The sequence below is a fragment of the Vicia villosa genome, unplaced genomic scaffold, assembly GCF_029867415.1.
Source record: "Vicia villosa cultivar HV-30 ecotype Madison, WI unplaced genomic scaffold, Vvil1.0 ctg.000205F_1_1, whole genome shotgun sequence".
Lineage (NCBI taxonomy): Eukaryota > Viridiplantae > Streptophyta > Magnoliopsida > Fabales > Fabaceae > Vicia > Vicia villosa.
In genome coordinates, this window is record NW_026705069.1 from 738,565 (window position 1) to 760,945 (window position 22,381).

Sequence of the window (22,381 nt, forward strand, 5' to 3'; positions counted from 1 at the left end):
AAGCTGCCATTAAAAGAAATTCAAATAATGCAAGATTTTATCCCAATCATTCTAAAAGTAGTAAGGTTACTACATGATCAACATTGAACAATTGAAACCAAGATGGTGAACATGATGATATCACCGTCTACTTATTTTCATGCATATTAAAGGCTTATTAAATAGGCTATAATAAAATGAAAAAATGGGGCCTATTAAATATGAGGCCATGTGCAAAGGGTCTCTTTGCACTGCCACTTAACCGGCCTTGCACCTATATATCACCTTCATTAGGAACCGCATCGCCCTAAGTGCACCTGCTCGCTAATTAGAGGAAATTACGTAGAAAAAGACATTTCTCGGTTAGAGGAAAGTTAAGGTCAACAGACTGATCCACGTTCTCCTAAGAAATGGAGATTCAATAGTAAACTATTGACCAAGTGAATGGTTACTAGTCCCTAGAAAATCTTAGGCTCAAGAGCCTCTATAAATACATTGCCCCCCGGGAACAAAGGACGAATGATAACTTATCCTGAGCATAACTCTTATACATAAAGCCTCTCACTTCACATGAGTTGGCACTCTCTTACCACCGTAAAATATCACCAAATAGGGTCTCTCGCCATCGTGAGCAAGTCCTAACCACCATCAATTACTAAGGACTTTGTGCCAATCGATTCACAACTTTAAATTGTGTGATTTATCCATTTCACAAGATCGTTGCATTTATTGCTTATCCAACTATTTGATACTTTAGATGTTCCAATTGATTGGATTATAGTGTCATTCAATTGGTTGGTCCATTTTTAGCATATTTTGTTTTGTGCTTGAGTTGTGCGCCTCCGTAAAGTTTATTTGCATCTCTTTTTTATAAATACACTTGAAAACTCATTTTTTGGGTTAGAAAATAATTTATTAAGGTGAGTAAAAATTAAATTCACTATTTTTAAGGATTAATCTGATTTATCCAATTAATTTAGCCTTAAAATATTGTATACCTCTTTTACCAAGAATTCTTGATAAACACTTACCTTAAAGGGAAACATCCACCATATAATGGTGTATCCTTCTCTACACAGTATTGGATGCGAAATTTGGTATAATCAACTAGATGAACAAGTCTGTTACCGACATATCCACTAAACTGATCACTAAGGATCATAAACTTTGAAATATTCTCACAATGCTTGCTTTGTTCACTATTATTGATATTTGCAATCATCGTTCATCTATGGATCGGCGACTTTATAAAAGTTGTATACTCAGAAGTATACTCTTGCCTTGTACAACTCCATTGATAATTTTCTTAAAGCTTTGAGCTACAATGCATACCTGCAAAACACTTAAGGTTTCTCCTTTGTTATCCACGTCTTCTTGGGTCTAGGTACATTAGTTCTACAAGATTTAAGGTTGTTTCCTTTAGATCTTTTCAATTTGTCGAAACAAAAAGGCTCTAAAAGGCTCTAAACATTTGTTCATAAGATGCTTTAGTTACCTGAATAGTATTTACCTCGTAGGTTTCTTTTAAACAAACTTCATCTTTTTCATTAGAAGAAGGTTCTTTTATATTTCTCTCTAAGGATGATGTCTCTCCTCCTTTTCTTCTTTCGAATATTTCACTTAAAGATCCTTCTTCTTCACAATTTCTCGAACATGTGGTTCCCTCATTTGATATTGAATCTTCCGAAGATCATTCAAATATCAAGTATGTTCTTTCGAAGGACTGCATTGGAGTTGTATGATAGGAGTATCATAAAGTTGATGATTCTTTATTTTTTGAGCTCGTATCTTCATCTTTAAGTAATTGAATTAGCTCCTTCAATTTCTCTATAATTTCCTGCTTCGTTGATTTTTCCTGAAATTCATGAAGGCACTTATCTTTTCATTTAAGGATTCGATTAGACTTCCCATTCTTAATTCTTAGTCATTTTTTTGTTACAAACGTCTCAAACCTATGAGATATTAGTATCGTCCTGATCTCAAACCGGACTAATCTTTTACCACAAATTGAGATTGAACCTAAATTTGGCTTTATCACTGATTAACCAAAACCTAAATGGAGACTTAGTCACACAATCCCCAAACCAAATCTTTTTACGAGTTTAGTTTCTAACCCAAACAAACATTCTCGAAATGGATAAGATTTTCAACCAAGTTATAAACAAAACATCCTTCATGAACTTACAAAACTACCCTTCCAAAATTACAGCTTCCTCACTCGCAAAAGGACTTAATCGAAAAGCTCTACGAGTAAAAGTTTAGCGAGAGAAAGTAAACAAAAGTTTTTTTAAAGAAAGGGTGAAAAATGAGAAATGAAATCACGCTTCTCGATGTTAAAAAGAGTGGAAAGGAACCTCTATTTATAGTCTAGAGGTTGACACAAAGAAAAAATAGTTTTTAAGGCTTTTTATGACTTGTTAATCTATTGGCGACATGCACCAATCGATTGGTTGGAATAAAATAATCGATTAACAAGTAAAAAATTAAGGGAAAGATATTTAGTCGTTAACCATCATTAAGATGATTTCCTAATCGCTTAGGACGTATTTTTGAATTGTTTCAATCGATTGGAAGAGTGTCAATCGATTGGAAAAGATAAAAATTCCCCCATAGCTCTTCTAACAGCTCTTAACTCATCTGGCACAACATCAAGTCATTTTTTTTAAATGTACTTGAAAAAAATAAGTTTAAAAAAATATTTATGTGTATCTGTGTGGTTTAGCCATGTACTTTTACGAGAATGCCCTTATGCTTTATAATACGTTCACTCCGGAAAATCGAGGAAGGCTTTCACATACTTCAAGTTTTGGCCAATGTTTTCTTTCTTGTAGACACTTTTTTTAGTTCACTTGAGATAAGACTTGAGTTATATTCCATTTGGTTACACAGAATCAATTCTATAAAACCCTACTATTTTGGTTTGCATCTTTAACCACTTATGTTTGACCTATCATTAATGACTAGTTGTCACCATTAGACATTAGTTATCATCATAAAAAGTTGTTATCCTTACTAAAGGCATGTCACCTAGAAGTAACATGCAAAACAAGGATTTAAACTTTCTCCCCTTTTGATGGTGACAACACATTTCTCAGGGGAGGTGGTGAAAGAAACAAATAAAAGTATTTGGAATAATTAAACTCCCTTTCAATTAAGTAGAGAGTATACTCTATTGCCCCTGAGAGTATACTTCTACCCCTTTGTCAAAATCAAAAAGGGGGTAAAAATGCATTGCGATAAATTTAAATACGCAAAAATAGGCAAATAAGCATTTTGTAAAGATAAAAACATCACTCATATTATTAATTTAAATTGATGGGAATTGAAAGTGCAAAAAAAAAAATTTGGAAGAAATAAAAAACATAAGCAACTAAGGCAAATTAAGGGACTTGGACTAATAATTAGGTGTTCCTAAATAGATAGGATCAGACTAAAATGTAGGAGGAAACACGAAGTGATACTCGTGGGTAACTAGATCTTTGGAAATGAACATTTTCCCATATTTTCTAAGACACTTGAAACCTTTATGCTAGGATGAGACTCCGAGATATATACACTCTTAACTTTTGAATTCTAGATTGTATTTATCATAGGATCTTGTAAAGAGAAAACATGCACAAACAAACATTTTGATAGACTGGTAGCTAGATGACTTGTGATACACGACATGAAAATGGGTGTGGAACTTGGTCAGGCTAGCAGTTGGGAGCTTGTTAATGATGTTAACGGGGGTATTAAAGTTATGATCCCAAAACTTGAGCGAAATGGAAGAGTGGGACAAGAAATAAGCCCAATTTCTACAATGTGTATATGCTTTCACTCAACTATGTCATTTTGATGAGAGGTGTGGAGGCGAGTCAACCTGTGTGAGGTGCCTAATTCATAGAGGTACTTAGTGAAAGGTCTAAAATCTCCCTTGTAATATAAAGGCATGTATGGCCTCTTACTTCTAAAGTAAGAAATAGATCCAAGTGTATTTGATGTGAGCATCCACAAAGGCAATGTAGTAGTGAAAGCCTGAACTGGATGGTTGGGGTGCAGAGCCCCAAAAATCAGTGAGTACAACTTTAAAGAAAGTACTATACATAGTGGAAGATAATTGAACACGAATTCTTTGTGATTTATACAGGCAATAAGATTATCAAAACAAAGTAGGTCTCTTATTTGAGATATTGATATTATAATATTTTAAAGAAAGTCTAATTGCGGAAAAATGAGCATGGCATAGCCTATAGCCATAAAGAGTTAGTGCTAGGCTTATTTACATCAAAAATAACAAAACATGGAATTGAATTAACAGTTTTATACCAAGGAAATGAACCTTTATGACTTGGAGGAAATGTCCTTGAAGGTTCCACTAGAAATTATGGATAGCAAAACAAGCCACTTGAGATTTAATATAACACTTATTAAAAATAAATTCAAACACAGCCTTGTGGTCTTTTGAGAATTTGGGGACCGAAATCAAAATTCTTAACATGTAAAAAACATAGAGTATGTCATTAACAAAAGGAATGGTATAGTTGGATTTGGGAATCACACATAAGGTCCATACGCAGTTAATGTCTAAGGATAAACCATTTGCGACATAAACATGACTTTGACCTGCATAGAATTTCTTACCATGTTGTAAGATGATGAGAGGCACCTGACTCACTACACAATGCTTGTTTCTCAAGCTCCTCGGGTAAATAATATTCCTGAGCACTGGTCATCATAAATCAGGTGATGCTTCATGTTTTTCATTGGATGTGCCTTGAATTTCTGTCAAGTAAAACTTAGCTCGTAAAAGTGTGAAGGTTTCATCAAACATGAGCTAACATTCATCAACAGCATGACCATATTTTCCATACAATTAACAAGAAAATTGATTACTTGAAGAAGAACGACCTCTACCAGAAGTCATGTATCCTCTGCCTCAATTTCCTGCAGAGCTTTCATGCGCATCACCTGTTTTTTGATTTGTGTTAAGACACATTTGTGGAAATAGTAGACGCATCCAATTCCTTCCTGGACTTGTCAAGTTGAGCTTCTTAAACATAGAGGAGTGCTTCAACATCAAAGAGTGTTAGAGACCTGGGATTGTCGTGCATTTGCAGGACAAATTGGTTATACTTTTTGGAAAATCATCAAGGATTGAATCAAATATGATCTTTGTGTAAGATTGAATTTGCAATGGCTATAAATCGAAGTACAGATTCAGTAATAGACCTATTGCCTTTCTTCATAGGTTTCAACTCAACACGAAGTTTCTTAACTCGTGCTCTCATATGAACATTAAAATACCTATGAATATTGTCTCATACTTCAAACGCATGCTTGCAAGAAAACACTCGAGGCAACACAAATTCAAATATGATAGATAAGAGTAAGATAAACATGACTTAGTCCTGCACAATTCAAGCTTCGTGCTCTTTGGACGCTTTACCTTCGATAAGATCAGGTTATGATTAGAACTTATGCAGAATTTGAATTTGAGTTAGTGTTTGCAAGGCATGATACTCTTATAAATTATAAAGGTCCATGCATGGAGTGCTCATGTGAGGAGAGTTCATGTCACCATGCAACATTCTTATACTCAAGTGCATGGCAACTTATGCTTACACATTCTTAAATCTATAATTCTATAAATGCATGGTATAATACATCTCATGCAAAAATATAATGACCAAATCATGTACTACTCTCCTAATATATAGTAGAGGGTGCGGGCCTAAAACGAAAGCCCGCCCCGCAAAAAAGTGAAGGCGGGGCGGGCTAAGCCCGCGGGCACCGCACTTTTTAAGCCTAAAAATGTAAAATTTATGTTAATTTCGATGCTCGCAAAAGCCCGCATAAAAAAAGGGGCGGGGCGGACGGTCACACTATAGGGTGAGGGCCTAAAACCTTGGCCTGCCCCGCACAAAAGTGCGGGAAAAACGGCCATGCTCAACGGGCCGGACCCGTTTTGCCACCCCTATATCCAGGCGTGCAAATGGAAATTTAAGTTCTACAATATTTTGTACATCTGTCGATTAATTATTATGTTACTTTGCATTTATCTCGTTTAAAATACATCAATAATTAATCAATGAAGCTCAGATTTCGACACGAACATTGGGACACGATACGACACGGAAACTCCGACATCGATAATATTGAAAACATATGACACCGACGCTGCTACATATAAGCTAATATTTGAGTTTCATTTATCCATATATTGATCAAACTTAATATCTTTAATTCTTTATTGATAAGATTGTTTCAATACATAATTAACCCTTTTAGATGTATATGAGATTTGTCCAAGAAATATGTAAATGTTTGTTGAATCAAAGAAAAAAAACAAATTTTTGTTTGAAACATTTGTCTGAATTATCGGACATATATGGTATGAGTGTCATACGAGTGTCGGATATTGATTAAAAGAGTGTCGAAGCAAAGAAAAAACCTTTTTTTATGGGACACTTGTCTGACATTTTCGACACTTCTTTAATTTTTCCGAAACGTGCCGTACGGGTGTCATACAAGTGTCGGACACCGACGCGTGTCGGACCTTGACACGCCTACTCCTAAAGGTGTATGTGTTTCATAGTAATTAACTATGATAATTTCTTAAAATCACTTTGCATGTAGATTTTTGGATTTTTTTTATTTTATTCTATTAAGATTTTGTTTCATTTTTGTTTTCTTTTCTTTTGGTTGGGTCAGACCTAATCTCTAATTTTGTATTTTTTTAAATGGATAGTTTTTTATTTATTTAAAATAAAGTTAGTAAAATGTGAAACGCTAAATATAGTAATTTTGTCTTGTGATATCTACTATTAAGAAAATGTTGGCTTTATTATTTACTTAAGTTTTTTATTCAAAGACTATTTCATTAGATAGAAGAAAAGTTAGAAACATGAACGCGAAACTGATCAGGAGAAGATATTTATATTTTGTCCCTCCTTTTTACCGTTATTTTTATTGATATTAGTTATGCTTGGTAACTTTTTTCCTCTTAGAACAAATAAATGAGAGTTATAAGGAGGCACATGGAACTTTAAAACAGCAAGAACAAAGGGAAGAAAAACAAGATACTAGAGACAAAGATACATGGGATGATGTCCTAAGTGTTCCTCTATCAAGGAACACAACCAAGTGTCTCAACCGTCAATACCGGCCAAATAGGACACGTGGCCCATTCTCAAACTAACACGTGTAGCCGTCAAATCTACATTTGTGGGAATGGTGAAGGTGTTTTTTCTCATATATTCTGATACATCACTTTTGTTTTGTTTTCATAATTTTGGACGGTTTATACATATATTATCTCTATTAATGGCTTTGGATAGAGTTACTGGATATGAAAAGGAACAAACATGTAATGAATGAAATTAGTAAAGCCCATTTCTTTCATATAGTTCATCTGTTCTTTGTTTTTCTAATTTATATCATGAATGATGAATCAATCTTATATCAGATAGTGTAGGACAGGAAAATATTTATATATGGATAGATAACTATAACACATGGATTTACACACCATTAATCACATTTTTTTTGTTAATTAAAAAATTGAAATAGAATAGTCTCTCTCCTCCATTAAACTAATCACCCCTATGAAGACAATTATAATACGAAATTAAATTTAAATAAATTTCAATTTTTTCACTTTTTATTGATTGTTTCTAAAAGTATGGATTTAGGTTTGTATCCATGCAAGTATTTCTCGTGTAGGACATTAAATGGGAATAGTGAAGGACTAAAAAAAATTTATATTATACTTTTTTTATGAAGAAAAAAAGGCATGAATGTAAATTTGTTTTATATTATAGTAGGGTTTTAAAAAACGGTCCGCGACTGCGAACACGGTCGCGACAAAACGGTTTTGGCAGATGTCGATATCGATATCGTTATCACCGTTTTATATATTAAAGAACAAATTAATATTAATTCACACTGCGACGACTACAATACACTTGTACCAACCAAAATTATAAAAACCTTTATGCGTCGCGACTGCAACCGTTTTTTAAAACTTTGCCTTTGCAAAGACATTTTGATATCAAAGTAAGGAGAAATATATACAAATTAGAAAGTAATAAGTTATTTGAATGATTATACATTTGAGGTATATAGAGTTGTTGGACTCATATACACTTCAGCCCATTGTTATTTCCACTAAAGTGATCTTTAAGATCCATAATGGATTGGCACGACATTTTTATTGTAAAAAAATCAAAAACAAGTGGTGGTATTTATTTCGTTTGAATGTGCTTAGTATATATTCAAATGTTGTGTCTTTCTTTTATATTGAGGCGAGAACGTATCATCTCCTGTTATTTTGGACCTCATTATTAAGCTTTTTTTTTTGTGAGGTGAAATTTTTTTGTGAACAACAAATAATGCATGTAAGATTAAAGTCTAAGAATTTGTTAAAGTTTTCATGTCGTTTGTATGTTCTCATGACTCATGTTTGTGTCATATTACATCGCGGATGTGAGAGTTTCATTTTATTGGAAAATTTATATTGTTGGATGTGATATTGAGTTTGAGGCATCTAATGAATCATTCTACCTTAGAATTTATTGTTAATCAAGTGACTTCGAAAACAAGTGACAGTAAACTATGATATAAAAAAAATTTCGCAACTTTAAAAATATAAAATATTTTAAGATAGATTTTAAGATGATCACGGGATGAAGAGAGGTAAAAAAATAAAAACAAAAAAGTAAATAGCTAAGAGATTAGAGAAGAACACAGAAGAGCACATTGAATTTTATCTTGGTTCGCTCAAAAGCACGAGGCCTACATTCAGTCTCCAAGAAATATCCCTTAAGAATTTCTATTATTATGGAGCTTTTACAAGAGGATCATCCCGCAAATTTCTTACACCAAAATTTTATTTCAATTCAAATCACAACCTTTATATCAAAATATCAGAGTCAATGGAACAATATTCTTTTGAATACAGTTACAAATCAGTAACAGTTGACATAAGACAGTTCTCCTTAAGTTTTTTATTTCTCAGAACTAAAAATAGTATTAAAGTGAATAAAAAAATTTAGAAGAGCGCGTGAGTGATTAGAAGTGAGATTATTTCAAATTTTTTATGTGTTTATAAATGAACACAATACCTGTTTTTATAATAAAAGATTGACAAAGAAAGAAAAACATTTTGGGTCAGATCTGCAACATAATTGATTGAAGTGCGACTTTAATCAATTATGACTTAGAAAAATAGAAAAGATTTTGCTGAATTTGAATCACAATCTATTAGGCGAATGCCATATTGGATTAGATATGGCACTTCCACTTCAATATCTATTAACCAAGTTTTATTTTTAAAAAGCTTTGCCAAACTTAGAAGGGTTTTAGAATAGTTTTTGAAAATGCATTTTAAGTGTGTGAATGCATGCGTGCGTGCGTAGGTGTGTGTTTAGTACTTTGAAAGCATACACTTAATTTTACAATTAATTCTATAAAAGAATTAATAAATACATAAAACAACGATAAGTGAAGAGTTTCTAGCAAATGACTTCGTTTCTTGGCAAAGTTCTTTTGCCTTTGATTATTCTTGCACACACCAACAAAAAATCTTTTGATTTGTTTCACATTCTTTCTTTGATGATGTTCATGATTTTGTTTTAATTTATTTGTCATCGTCGTTTAACTATAATTTATTCAACATCATCAAGTGTGCATGTATATCACATACAACCACACTTGGGAGATTTTTCCCAATCCTCGCGGTTTGTGTTAGATTATCGTTAAGTTGAATAATTATAAATTTGTCATCTGGAACTGTCCATAGAATCTTCATTCTAACCTCAATGGGGAGAAATCTCTTTGGGTCATGCTTGTCCTCAAACATGACTTCCTCAATCCTTGCTGTTATCACAATGAGTCTAATCCAGACTTGTTGGATAACCATCAAAGTATCTTTCTTCCACTATGATATGATGTACAATACAGAGTTTATGATTACAAAATTTTTGCCCAGTTACTAATTGCTTGCTTAATTTCTAACCTTAAACAATCTTGATTTGAAATACTCAAAACCCCAAAATTCTAGCCTCTAGAATTTTAAACATCATCAATCCACATTTATTTCTACAATTTGCAATCCTTTATAACTATAATACATAGATCTCTTATGTGCTAAGCTTACTCCTTTAGATTCTTTTAGAATGGAATTTTTGTTGGGAAAAAACAAAGTATAGAGAAAAAAGTGGAACACAATAACAACACAAGGACATAACATGAAAAATTCAAAATCAGAGAAAAAATCACGGCCCCCAGTACACTCACACCCTGCAAAATAAGTATTTAACTACATCTCACAACACTCTAATACAAGATTATAAGAGAACAAAGAAATTCAATTACAAGCTATAAGTATTTTTTATCGATGCATCTTGTAATGAAGAACTTGAGTCCTATATATAGACTTGGAGTCCCTCTTCCTTCATAAAACTAAGCGATGCGGGACTTCAAATAACTTGTATCATATATATAGCCTTGGACTTCCTTTTCATTCACAAAACTAAGCGATGTGGGACTTATTCAACATGTATATTTTCAACCAGCCCTAACAATCTCCACCTTGATTGAAAATAATACGAGGACATAACATGAAAAATTCAAAATCAAAGAAAAAACCACGTCCTCTAGTACACTCACACCCTGCAAAACAAGTACTTAACTACATCTCAGACACTCTAATACAAGAGTATAAGAGAACAAAGAAATTCAATTACAAGCTTTAAGTATTTTTTACCGATGCATCTTGTAATGAAGAACTTGAATCCTATATATAGAATTGGACTCTCTCTTCCTTCATAAAACTAAGCGATGTAGGACTTCAAAGAACTTGTATCATATATATATATATATATATATATATATATATATATATATATATATATATATATATATATATAGCCTTGGACTTCCTTTTCATTCACAAAACTAAGCGATGCGGAACTTATTCAACATGTATATTTTCAACCAACCCCAAAAATCTCCACCTTGATTGAAAATAATACATTAATTTTCATTGTCTTCACCGACAATCATACTTCATCAAAAAGAGTATAGTCACTTGAAACTACACCACTCCAAGAATTTTTACATTGTCTTCACCAAAAATCATAGTTTCAAAAACTATCATACTCCACCTAAAGAAGAATATACTTCACTTGAAGTTAAATCACTTCAAGAATTTTCACAAAACCAGGTTGAAAACTTATGGTGCAACTTTCATGTTGGTAGGAAGCTCTTCAACCATCAACATAATCTCACACCTTCTGTAAACTTGATTGTATCAATACATTTTTGACTTGATCTTTCCACAAGTCAAAAAAAAAAAATCTTCCATCAAATTTTTTGTAGCACAGACTGCACATTGAAACTGCATCTCAACAATTCTTTCACAACACCACCTTTCTTTTTTGATGTGGAAGATCAGACAAAGCTGCAACCACAAAGCATACTAAGAACTCCTATCCTCGGATCAAACCGAGCTATGATACCAGTTGCTAGGAAAAAAACAAAGCATAGAGAAAAAAAGAAACACAAGGACATAATGTGGAAACTTCAAAATCGGAGAAAAAATCACGGTCGTTGTCAATAGATAACCAAAGAATAACACTATATGAAAATTATCACAACACATAATATACCCTCAACAAACTCAGACCCTCAGTACACTCACACCTTGCAAAACAAATATTTAACTACATCTCACAACACTCTAATATAAGAGTATAAGAGAACAAAGAAAGTCAATTACAAACTTTAAGTGTTTTTGACTGGTGCATCTTGTAACAAAGAACTTGAATTCTATATATAGTCTTGGACTTCATCTTCATTCATAAAACTAAACAATATGGGACCTATTCAACATATATATTTTCAACCAACCCCAACAAATTTTAAGAAAATATTCACTCATTTTCCTTTAGAATTTCATTTTCCTATTGAATTCCTTCCGAAAGAATTCCCTACATATTAATTCATATTGCATTCCCCTAAACTTGAAACAATATCATAATTAAAATGTTCATAGAGTGCTTTTAAAAAAATTCAGAGAGAAAAAATCATAGAGGAATGGTTTTGTTATTCAATGATTATAAATTATGAGATATCATTATATATATACAAGTGTCAGTTGGACACAAAGTTTCTGAAAACAATTCAAAAATATGTTAAAGGTTCGATTCAGTTAATCCATGATTGGAATCTTTCTCACTAAATGAAATTTTATTTATAGTGTGTAAATTTGGTTCTCATTATGAATGATTTGATTCACATGAGAAATGAATCAATTTCCATGAAAATACCAAGAACGTATGATCTTAATGAAGAGCTATGATTCTATTCACACGAACGGATTCATGAACCGATTCATGCAAGTTATAATGGTGTTCAGATCCAGGTGGAATCAAATCAAACCGGATCATGATTAAGTTAGTTGAATTGATGCATGCAAGTTATAACGGTGTTCAGATGCAGGTGAAATCAAATCAAACTGGATTATGATTAAGTTAGTTGAATTGATTCATGATTTGTTTCTTTCAAGTCAGGAACTAACACAAAAAAATCATGATTTGATTCACTAAAAGACCATAATCGATTCATGTAAGTCAAAGACCAAAGAGTGAATCATGATTCGACTCGCATAAAATCTTGAATCAATTCATTGCAATTCAAAGACCATAAATTAAACATGATTAGATTTTCAGGATTTCTTGAGGTCAATTCAAAAGCTCATATTGCATGATAGTTTTATGCCAAAAAAAAATCATTTTTAAAACATGTGCATATGAGTTCATACCAATCTATAGGGTTACATACACAAAACAAAATAACCTAAAATCCTAGAGACATTACTCAAAATAACGTGCAAGTCCTACACCTAAAGATAAGAGCACACATGACACATCCACATATATTTGTGTGGAATTGCTCTAATGAAAGTGGGCATAAGAAATTTGGTGGCCTTGATATTGAGATGGTTAGATTCCAAAATGTGGCTCTCCTTTGCAAGTCAGGTTATGATATTCTTAACTCTACTACAACCGCATGTGTGTGTCGTTTCTTGGCTTCAACCTACCTTTGGCTTAATGGAAGTGTGTTCCTACAATCCAATTTGGATGGTTTATGAGAACTTATATGTGATCATACAGTCTTTTCAACATGGGTTCCTCAACGACATTAGTAGTGCTTGACACTATGAATGTGAAATGCACATTGACCATCTTTTTGCTCTTACATCATATTGAGTTCATCTAGTTCTCTAGGGATGTTGGACCTAAATTAAATCGATAAAAACTAAGTCCTTGTTTGATTCCACGTCCAACACCCTCTAACGCGCGTTTAGGGACTCTTTGGCCGTAAAAACAAAAAGTTACTAATAGTAGCTTCTACCTTGCCGTGATTTCCACTGCGATTTTGAATTTTTTGAGGCCTATCCAAATATATGCTAAGTTAAAGATTGGGCCTCTATACTTGGGCCATGTCCGAAACTACAACTTTTAAAACTAAATGGAATTCATTGTACTTTTTATACCCATATTTTATCATATTCACTTAAATATTCTCTTTTTTTAAGAAAAATCAAAATATTTGATCCTTCAATTATGTTTGTTACAATTTTGATCCAATCCAAATCTTTTATCATAAAATGGCGAATTTGAGCCCAAATTTCTAATCTATAGATAAATATCCCTTTTTGAGGCCAAAAAATCAGATTAAGACCAAATTGAAATAAAAGTGATAAAAGATTAAAAAAAAAATACTATATTTTTAAATAAATAGAATCATTCTCATGAGCATGATAAAATAGAGGGTCAGAAGTATAATTAGACCATATAAATAAATAAATAAATAAATAAATAAATAAATAAAACTACAACTATTTCTTAAAACAAAATCTATAGCTATTAATATATTTTTAGGAAAAAATAATAGAACAATTAATGTAACAGATTTATATGATATTTCCCCCTCTTGATCCATGGATTCCTGAAAGTTCATCTGCTATCAATAATGTGTATGTATAGTGTAAGAAAATAATTGACCGATTGCTGCTACTGTTACATTGTGATATCTAGATGCTTATTGCGACGAAACCGCGTGAATAACGACAGCGATATCAAATATATATACAGGTTTTTTGACTAAAATAAATAAAATACAATAATTTTTCAAGAATTATCTCTTACTTTTTCTCATCTCGTATTAACTCGTAACTCTTATAATTCGGTCGATAATAATCTGAAACGAAAAGCAAAACATTAGCAGAAAACAACGATAGAACATCATCGCGTGACATATGATCCAGTCAATGAATAAGATTGACTGAATGTTAGAGATGCAGTTGATAATAGATTCAAAGAGACGACAACGAACTTGATTAACATTTTGCAATTTCAATGATCGTTTTGAAATATTGATCATTTTGAGTATCATAAAAGTAATTCAAATTCGATACAAAATTACGTACCTTATATAGCCGTTGGTGTGACACAATCTATGTAGAAGCTGAACTTGGTGCTCCGAGTACTTGCAAAAGAAACCGCGCTGCGAGTCGTTGAGTGATCCCGCCTACAACACGACCCCCAAGTTTACGAGCCTCGGGTTGCTGAATGACCTGTTCATATTTACAATATTTCAATAAAATCAAAGCGGAAAAAGTTTCTATCCAATTCTACTACAATGTTGTAAAACGCAAATGCTGTTTCTTACCTGAAGTAGCGGTAGCAAAATCGACGGATCAAAATCATTAGAGGATTGCAAAAGTCTCCATATCCTAATAACTTGATCTCTAAGCTCTATCATGTTTTGCCGTTCGGTTTCTGACGTCAAAAGTGGCTCCTTTGCAGAACCATTTAAGACAAGGGTCTTCAAAAAGGCGGGAACATACTGGTATGTGTCGGAAATCGTGCCGAGAGTGAAAGCTTCGGATACACGAACGGCTTCTTTGATAACTAGATTCCTTAGAACTTCACCGTCAGGACTCAACAATACTTTCAGGGCAGGTTGTAAAGCTTCTTTAGCGGAGAAATCTCGATCTTTTCTTCCCTGAACTAGAAGGTTTTCGAGCCTATTCCACCTGAACTTGCCATCCTTGAAAAGCAACTCAATAAGAGCATCCCTTAGATATGGATTTGGATCTGTTAGGAGCCTTTTAGCAAAATATGGATATGATGCCGCAAGCACCTTAAAATTTGGATCGGCGTATAGTGCTAAACCTTCTAAAACTGTCAGAGACCTTAATATCAATGCATAGTATGCCGGAACTGTCAACAGAAGAAGGAAATAACAACAAAAAAACGAATCAGATTCTGCAAGAAAATATATCGAGACAACTACATCGTATGTTACATTGATACTTCAAAATCAAGGTGTATCCGACACCAACACTGACACATCAGATTGAAGGCGTGTCGTCGGACACCAACACTGACACTTAAGATTCAAGGCGTGCCCGACACCAACACTGACACTTGTGTTACATACAATCATTTCTATTTTTCTCAAATTATTATTGATGTCTATGTGTCGATGTAGACACCGTCTCCAATGTTTGTGTCGGTATAGACTGCATCGGTCCTCTAATATTGAAAATGAAAAATTGGAAAATGGTTGGTCATCGAAAAGCATAACATTATCTTACCATTGAATGGATATTGATACAAAACGTTTCCGAGACCATCCACAATTGTCTTGAAGTTAAGCTCGCTAACAGTATAATCAAGTGCATCGTCAAAAAAGTTTCGAAGTGCGGGAACAATCGGAGACACGTCAACATCCCTAGATAAGAAATCAAGAGCATAGTAGTCTTGAGCCATAGCTTCGTAATCTCGATTAACCAAGTGAACAACGTGACCAATTATCGCATATCTTGCTTCTTCTGGAGTCTCACTCATCATCCCGAAATCAAGAAAAGCAAGTTTTCCCTCAGGTGTAGCCAAAAGATTACCAGGATGAGGATCCGCATGGAAATACCCGTACTCGAGAAGTTGTCTGAGACTGCACTGTATGCCGGTGTTTACCAGATCCAACACATTTAGTCCCTGCCTCTCAATTGCTTCTTGCTCGTTAAGTTTTACACCATCAACCCAATCGATCGTTAGCACCTTCGCACTCGTATAGTCCCAGAAAACATCGGGAACTTAAATTTCTTCCTTGTCGGCATACAATTTTTTGAATCTCTTCGCATTTTTTCCCTCCTGCAGGAACCTGTCAAAATTAACATTCAATCCCCAAAAGAAAAATCTTAAATAAATTCAAAAATATGTAGCTTTATTCATCAACATACAAGGCACCTCCGTAGCACCAACACCTCTGAAACAAGGTGTGTCTGTATCAGTGTCCAAAAGCGACAGTGACACTTGTGATTACCGGTGTCGAAGTGACAGTATCAGTGTCGTGTTTCCAGTGTCTGTGCTTCATAGCGAGGCACACATCACCCAGGGAAGATTTGAATAACACATGAAAAGAATAAAGATTTCGGCATTTGACAAAAGAACTAACCTGCACATAGTTGAGCTCTTGAAAGACTCGACAAGCAAACTCGTCGATAAGTGCAACAACATCAGTTGTGATTCGGTCCACGTATTTATTTATTAGAAACCCTAAACCTCTTATAAGGTAGAAGTCCAATCCAATAGCTTCTTCAATCCCCGGGCGTTGCACCTTGACCGCAACAACTTTGCCAGAGTTCTTTAACTGAGCTTTATAAACCTGACCTAAACTAGCAGCGGCTATAGGCGAAGGAGATATCGTAGAAAAAATTGAGTCGAGAGATAATCCTAATTCCCTCTCAATGCATTCAAAGGCGTCGTCATCGGGAAATGTCGGCAAACCATCCTGGTAAAGATAAAACACATAAATTAAATAGTCAAGTCAAGGGCTCGCTAATCTTATACTGCATATCAAAACCAAAACCAGTTACTGAACCGATAAAGTTTCTACTCAAAACCTTGGTGTGTGTTTGGTTCTGCGTTAACAAAAATTGATTTTAAATGAATTAACTCTATAAAAATTGATTGTAATTGAAATAGAGTTGACTGTAAAGTGATTTATGTTTGATACATTCATGTAAGAAAGGCTTGAACGATAAATTTGATGCTAAAATTCAATTGCAGAGGCAAAAACTCCAAATTTTAGCTTCAAGTTAGAATCAATAATCCTCGCGAACATTCAAACATATCAAAAACTCTACACATCTGGAATCAGTTTTTCCTTCTCCGAAAGTGAAAGATGAGAAGTCCAGATTGCGGAAAGTCCTTCACATTACAGTAGAATCTAAAAACAACACTAGTGTGTGTTTGGTTTTGCGGTGAAGACAACTGATTTTGAGTGAATTGATTCTATAAAATTGATTCTAACTAAAAGTGAGTTGAAGATAATGTGATTTATATTTGGATAAATTATTGCAAAAGTCACCTGAACAGGAAATTTCAGTGGAAATATCACATTTAAACTCAAAATTCAAAATCCTAGCTTCAAGTAGAATCAGTCTGTGTTTGGCAAAGCAGTGAGTCACCGCTACCTTCCATTCAGAGTACTTTACACCGTGTTTTCGTGAAGCTGCTAATGCTAGCTTCAACCTACCGCACGGTCACACCGTGATTTCTACTTAATACCAAACAGAGGCTCAATTCTAAAAGACATAATTTCTACTCGAGAACAACCAAACATGTCAAAATCAATTCTACTCGTCCAGAATCAATTTTGGAGGCTCCAAACATGAAACCAAACATACACTCTAATCTAATCAAATAAAAATAAACCAAAAGGGAAAGAATTCAATACTTGAAGTTCTGAAAGCTCCTCAAGATACTCAATTGGACAAATATCAGGTCTAGTAGACAACCCTTGACCCAATTTGACAAAAGTTGGTCCAAGCTTAGTGAAAATAGTCCTAAGCTCAATAGCACGAACCCTCTTATTCTTATCACCAACTCCATTCCTTTGCTCCCACAATAGCTTCAACCCAAAAGACCCCAAACTAAACACAATCTCAAATGCCCTTCCAACAACCTACACAACAAACCCAACAAAAACCAAAAGAGGGTCAAATCAATTCACAAAAACAAAGCAAACCCACAAAAGATAACCACAAAAAGATTCAAACTTTGGCAAAATTAGAACAAAACCTTGAAGGGTTTTGAACCATATCTTGAGGCAACAAGTTCGGGAGTGTAAACAGAAGCATTAACAGCACGAGCCATGGCTTTTGTCTCAGCTTGAATGTCATCAGCACGATCAATTGGAAGAGAAGGAACCTCGAGGGAATTTGGTGATGGTTTGGCTTCAACCAAAGCAGCACGAAACTGTGGATTCAATGAGGTTAATCTTGATTTGAAAGAGAGTGAAATGGGAATTGAGCTACGAGGAGGCCATGAAGGTATGGTGGAAGAAGGTAACATAGCTACAGCTACCATTGTAGTTATGGTTGGTTGGTTAGTTGAAGAAGAGAGAAAAAATGATGAAGTTTGTGAGATAAAATTGGAAATTGTTAATAGAAAAAAATGGTAAAAAAAATATGGGTTAAATATGTTTTTTGTCCCTATAAATAAGTCAAAATTCAATTTTAGTCCCTATAAAATTTTCATTCAAAGAATGGTCCTCTTAAATTTTTCGTCCCCATTTTTAGTCCTTGCCGTCTATTTGCTCTAACGGAAGCAGACGTGGCACGCCACGTGTTACGCCACGTCACTAAAAGTCAACACTATAAAAAAATGTTAGATTGCGGGGGTTTAAACCTCCCTAAATTTGATATTTTTTTTAAAATTGTTACATTCCAATTTTTTCTTACCTACAAATATCAGTATTAATTAAAGTCTTGATTCATATATTCCCGTTCTTCTTCACACTACAATAAAATAATAGATTAACTACCAAATTTTACTACAAATTATTTTTATAGTTGATTTTAAGTTAAAAAACATCTATTTAACTCGAATTAAATATCAAATAATAAAACCCTAAACCTACTAGTACTTAAATTAATTAGAAAATAAATATTCATGAAACTTTTTTCCATGGAATATGATATGAGAAGAGACATTCATAATTATTGAGTTGCACCTGGGGGTGGAAGCTGGTGTTGATGGTGACAAAGATGAAGCGGCAATTGCATTGGCAATTGTTGAAGCTGTTGATGCTGATGCTGATGCTGTTGTTGCTGCTGATGCTGATGATGTTGTTGCTGTTGTGGTGGGCGCTTTCTTTTCTTCTTCTTGTAGCTTATACCTCTTGCTTTCGATTGAAGATCACGAACTTCGCGAAGGTAAAGCCTAACAGCTCTTGCACCAAATGGATTTGTGTCTGGTTTTCCTCCATTCTCTTCAAAAGCTGCTCTTAATCGACCTATCAGTGCATCAAGGCTTCCCCAAGCTTGTCTTAATGGACATGGACATGGTGCTGGGGGTTTGGGTGGCCATAGAATGGACAAATTGGTGTGTGCACTTTTGTTTTGCCAAATTGATCCAAGTACCTGCATCAAAATATTAACAAATTCAACCAAAAAAATCAACATATTTCAATAACCCTAGAGGCTAGATCTCTTTCAATTTCTCAGTTCATTCTTCTTGAATACTCCTTGAAGTAGAAGTTGCATGAGTATAAACTAGTTGAAAAAAATGGCATGTATAGAAGAAGCTTCATAAACAACGAAAGATCATACCCTAGTTTGAAGAAAATATTATGTTTTTTTATCAAAGAATAAGAGAAAAAATTGCATGAGTATAAACTAGTTTTTTTTATCAAAGAATAAGAGATGAATTTATGAAGGAAGGTAAATGTTCCGTCATTTTATTGTTGTTTCCTACCTTGTTTAATGCAGGCCATGGACCGCTTTCGTGAAAAGGAAAATGGCATACTTGTTGCAACAGATGTTGCTGCAAGAGGTCTTGATATACCCAGTATTAAAACTGTTGTCCATTATCAGCTTCCACATTCAGCAGAGGTAAGCCAACTCCTTGCTTCTTCCATCCATATATTTATTATTCATACACATACATACGCATAAGTATGTACATTTATAAAACTTATTTCATAGAACTGGAAGAACAGCTAGAGCTTCTGCTGAAGGTTGTAGCATTGCTTTAATCTCCCCAAAAGATACAGGACGTGTAGAAATCATTTATCCGCCGTGGTGATTACAGTAGGCATGTGTATTGTAATTTTTATATCACTGAGTTTCATGCAGTTAGTTAAGGATTGATCATTCTCTTATTCTCATATTCAATGAGTTAATCTGTTCCTTTCTTGAGTAGTTATTCTCATTCAAGAATGATCTTGATAGAGCAAAGTTTTAATTATAGAACAGAATTAACGGCTAATGAAAATGGATGAAGAATTTACTGATTATTGTAAAAATATATGTAAAGAATGGAACTTGGATGAATGTCAACTAAACTTTGGCACAAAACTCTGGTTAAAAACTATAGCTAACAAGGACAAAACCAAACCAAAGCAAATTTAGCACATGAAGCAAAATGAAATCATTTAGCAAGGATAACATAACCATACTGAGAGGTTTACTTCACTCCAATCCACTTTTGGAGTTTGATTCTTGCCTTTCAAGGCTGGTGATCAGTGTAAAACACAAATTGTCTTATGTTTACTCTTTCATACCAAAAAGGAAAAATATGAATCTGTTTCGCTGACAGTAGTGTTCTGGCAGTGTTCACTACTTTTACGATTTCCTTTTTGCCACCCACTCTGTTGAAAAAAATATTGAATTTTTAATGCAAACTCCCATTATAGTAAACAAACAATCAATAGGTAAATTTGTTTCTTTCTCTTCATTGTTCTTAAAGTATATAAAACAGTTAAATACTTTTGTTTTTTCCATCTGTGGAAGTGAGTGATCTCTTTGAAATGAGCACATTAAAGATATATAGGCAGCAGGAAGGACACTGCAAATTCTACCACTTTATATCTTTGGCTGGATTTGAAAATTCACAATTGATGAAACAATGCAACTCCATCAACCTATCCACAAGTGTAGGTAGCATTGTACCACCAACAATTTCTTACGAGCAATATAAGAATCATGTAAATTTTGATGACACATATTACTCTTAAAAGAATATAATAAAGAGCATCGTGAAGCAATGAACATCACTTGGTGAAAAAACCAATATCAGAATGTGGGGAGTGTATTGGTGGTTAAGAAAGTGTATTGGTTCAATCAAGAACAATGGTGTCATGGTGTATGGCTGCAGCAGAACCAAAAGCTACTCATAGTTATAGTAAAATACAATAGTTAATATTTTGTGCCCATTTTAGATGTTTATCAATACCAAAACAATATACAATAATAATCTATTTTATTTCAAGTTTAAAAATAATTAGAGTTAAATAGATGTTTTTTAACTTAAAATCAACTATAAAAATAATTTGTAGTAAAATTCGGTAGTTAATCTATTATTTTATTGTAGTGTGAAGAAGAAGGGGAATATATGAATCAAGACTTTAATTAATACTGATATTTGTAGGTAAGAAAAAATTGGAATGTAACAATTTTCAAAAAAACTATCAAATTTAGGGAGGTTTAAAACCCCCGCAATCTAACATATTTTTTACAGTGTTGACTTTTAGTGACGTGGCGTAACACGTGGCGTGCCACGTCTGCTTCCGTTAGAGCAAATAGACTGCAAGGACTAAAAATGGAGACGGAAAAATTTAAGAGGACCATTCTTTGAAAGAAAATTTTATAGGGACTAAAACTGGATTTTGACTTATTTATAGGGACCAAAAACATATTTAACCCAAAAAATATTCATGAAAATTGGAGTTTTCGACAACCTTGTTTATTCCGAATTTGTCTCAAACTCAAATAGAAATCTTGTTTTAAGGTGATGTTTTATGTTTAGTTTTTTTTTTTTTTTAAGAATTGTGGGTTATTTATTCAACCCTATTAGCAAAAAAAAATAACCATTGATAAAAAAACCAAAATTAATAAAGTAATCATAATGATAATAATACTAAATTTAAAATAAATAAAATAACATGTTTATGAATATTTGATGAGTTGCATATTAAGCATCATATTTTAAAAAAATTATGACTCCGTGAAATGTATTATGAGTTGTGTGTTTATGAATATATCATGACTTGCATATTTCGCATTATGTTAAAATATAATACTTTTGCGAGTTTATGAATATATCATGGGTTGCATATTATGCGATATATTAGAATCTTTTATGTGTTTATGAAATGTAAGATAAGTTGTGTGTTGCGTCTTAACATATTTTTATATTCTTTTTAAAAATTAAAAATAATTTGCTCAACACGCTTTAATATTGTGTCTTGACATACTTTACACTTACATGCATTTTAGTGTTTAGAAATTACTTGATCTAGACGTCTCAATGTTGTGTGTGACATACTTTATACACTTTTTAGA

General features: G+C 33.4%; 1 protein-coding gene and 1 pseudogene across 1 annotated transcript; both read right to left on the reverse strand.

Moving 5' to 3' along the window:
- Positions 1-13,971: 13,971 nt before the first annotated feature.
- On the reverse strand, positions 13,972-18,492 carry LOC131625346 (protein ACTIVITY OF BC1 COMPLEX KINASE 3, chloroplastic-like; annotated as a pseudogene).
- Positions 18,493-18,996: 504 nt separating this feature from the next.
- LOC131625328 (protein LIGHT-DEPENDENT SHORT HYPOCOTYLS 3-like) lies at positions 18,997-19,582 on the reverse strand. The gene is made up of 2 exons (XM_058896196.1): positions 19,562-19,582; positions 18,997-19,459 (listed from the first exon to the last, which is right to left on the reverse strand). Exons 1-2 carry the CDS (start codon positions 19,580-19,582, stop codon positions 19,037-19,039), a joined length of 444 nt encoding a protein of 147 aa, XP_058752179.1. The 3' UTR covers positions 18,997-19,036.
- Between the last annotated feature and the right edge of the window lie 2,799 nt (positions 19,583-22,381).

What these genes read in the sequence shown, in the direction of transcription:
- LOC131625328 (XM_058896196.1), bottom strand. Translation starts at nt 19,582, where the DNA reads ATGCAACTTCTACTTCAAGGA. An exon ending in TGCAACTTCTACTTCAAGGA is followed by an intron (nt 19,460 to 19,561) that starts GTATTCAAGAAG and finishes ATTTTGATGCAG; the next exon opens with GTACTTGGATCAATTTGGCA.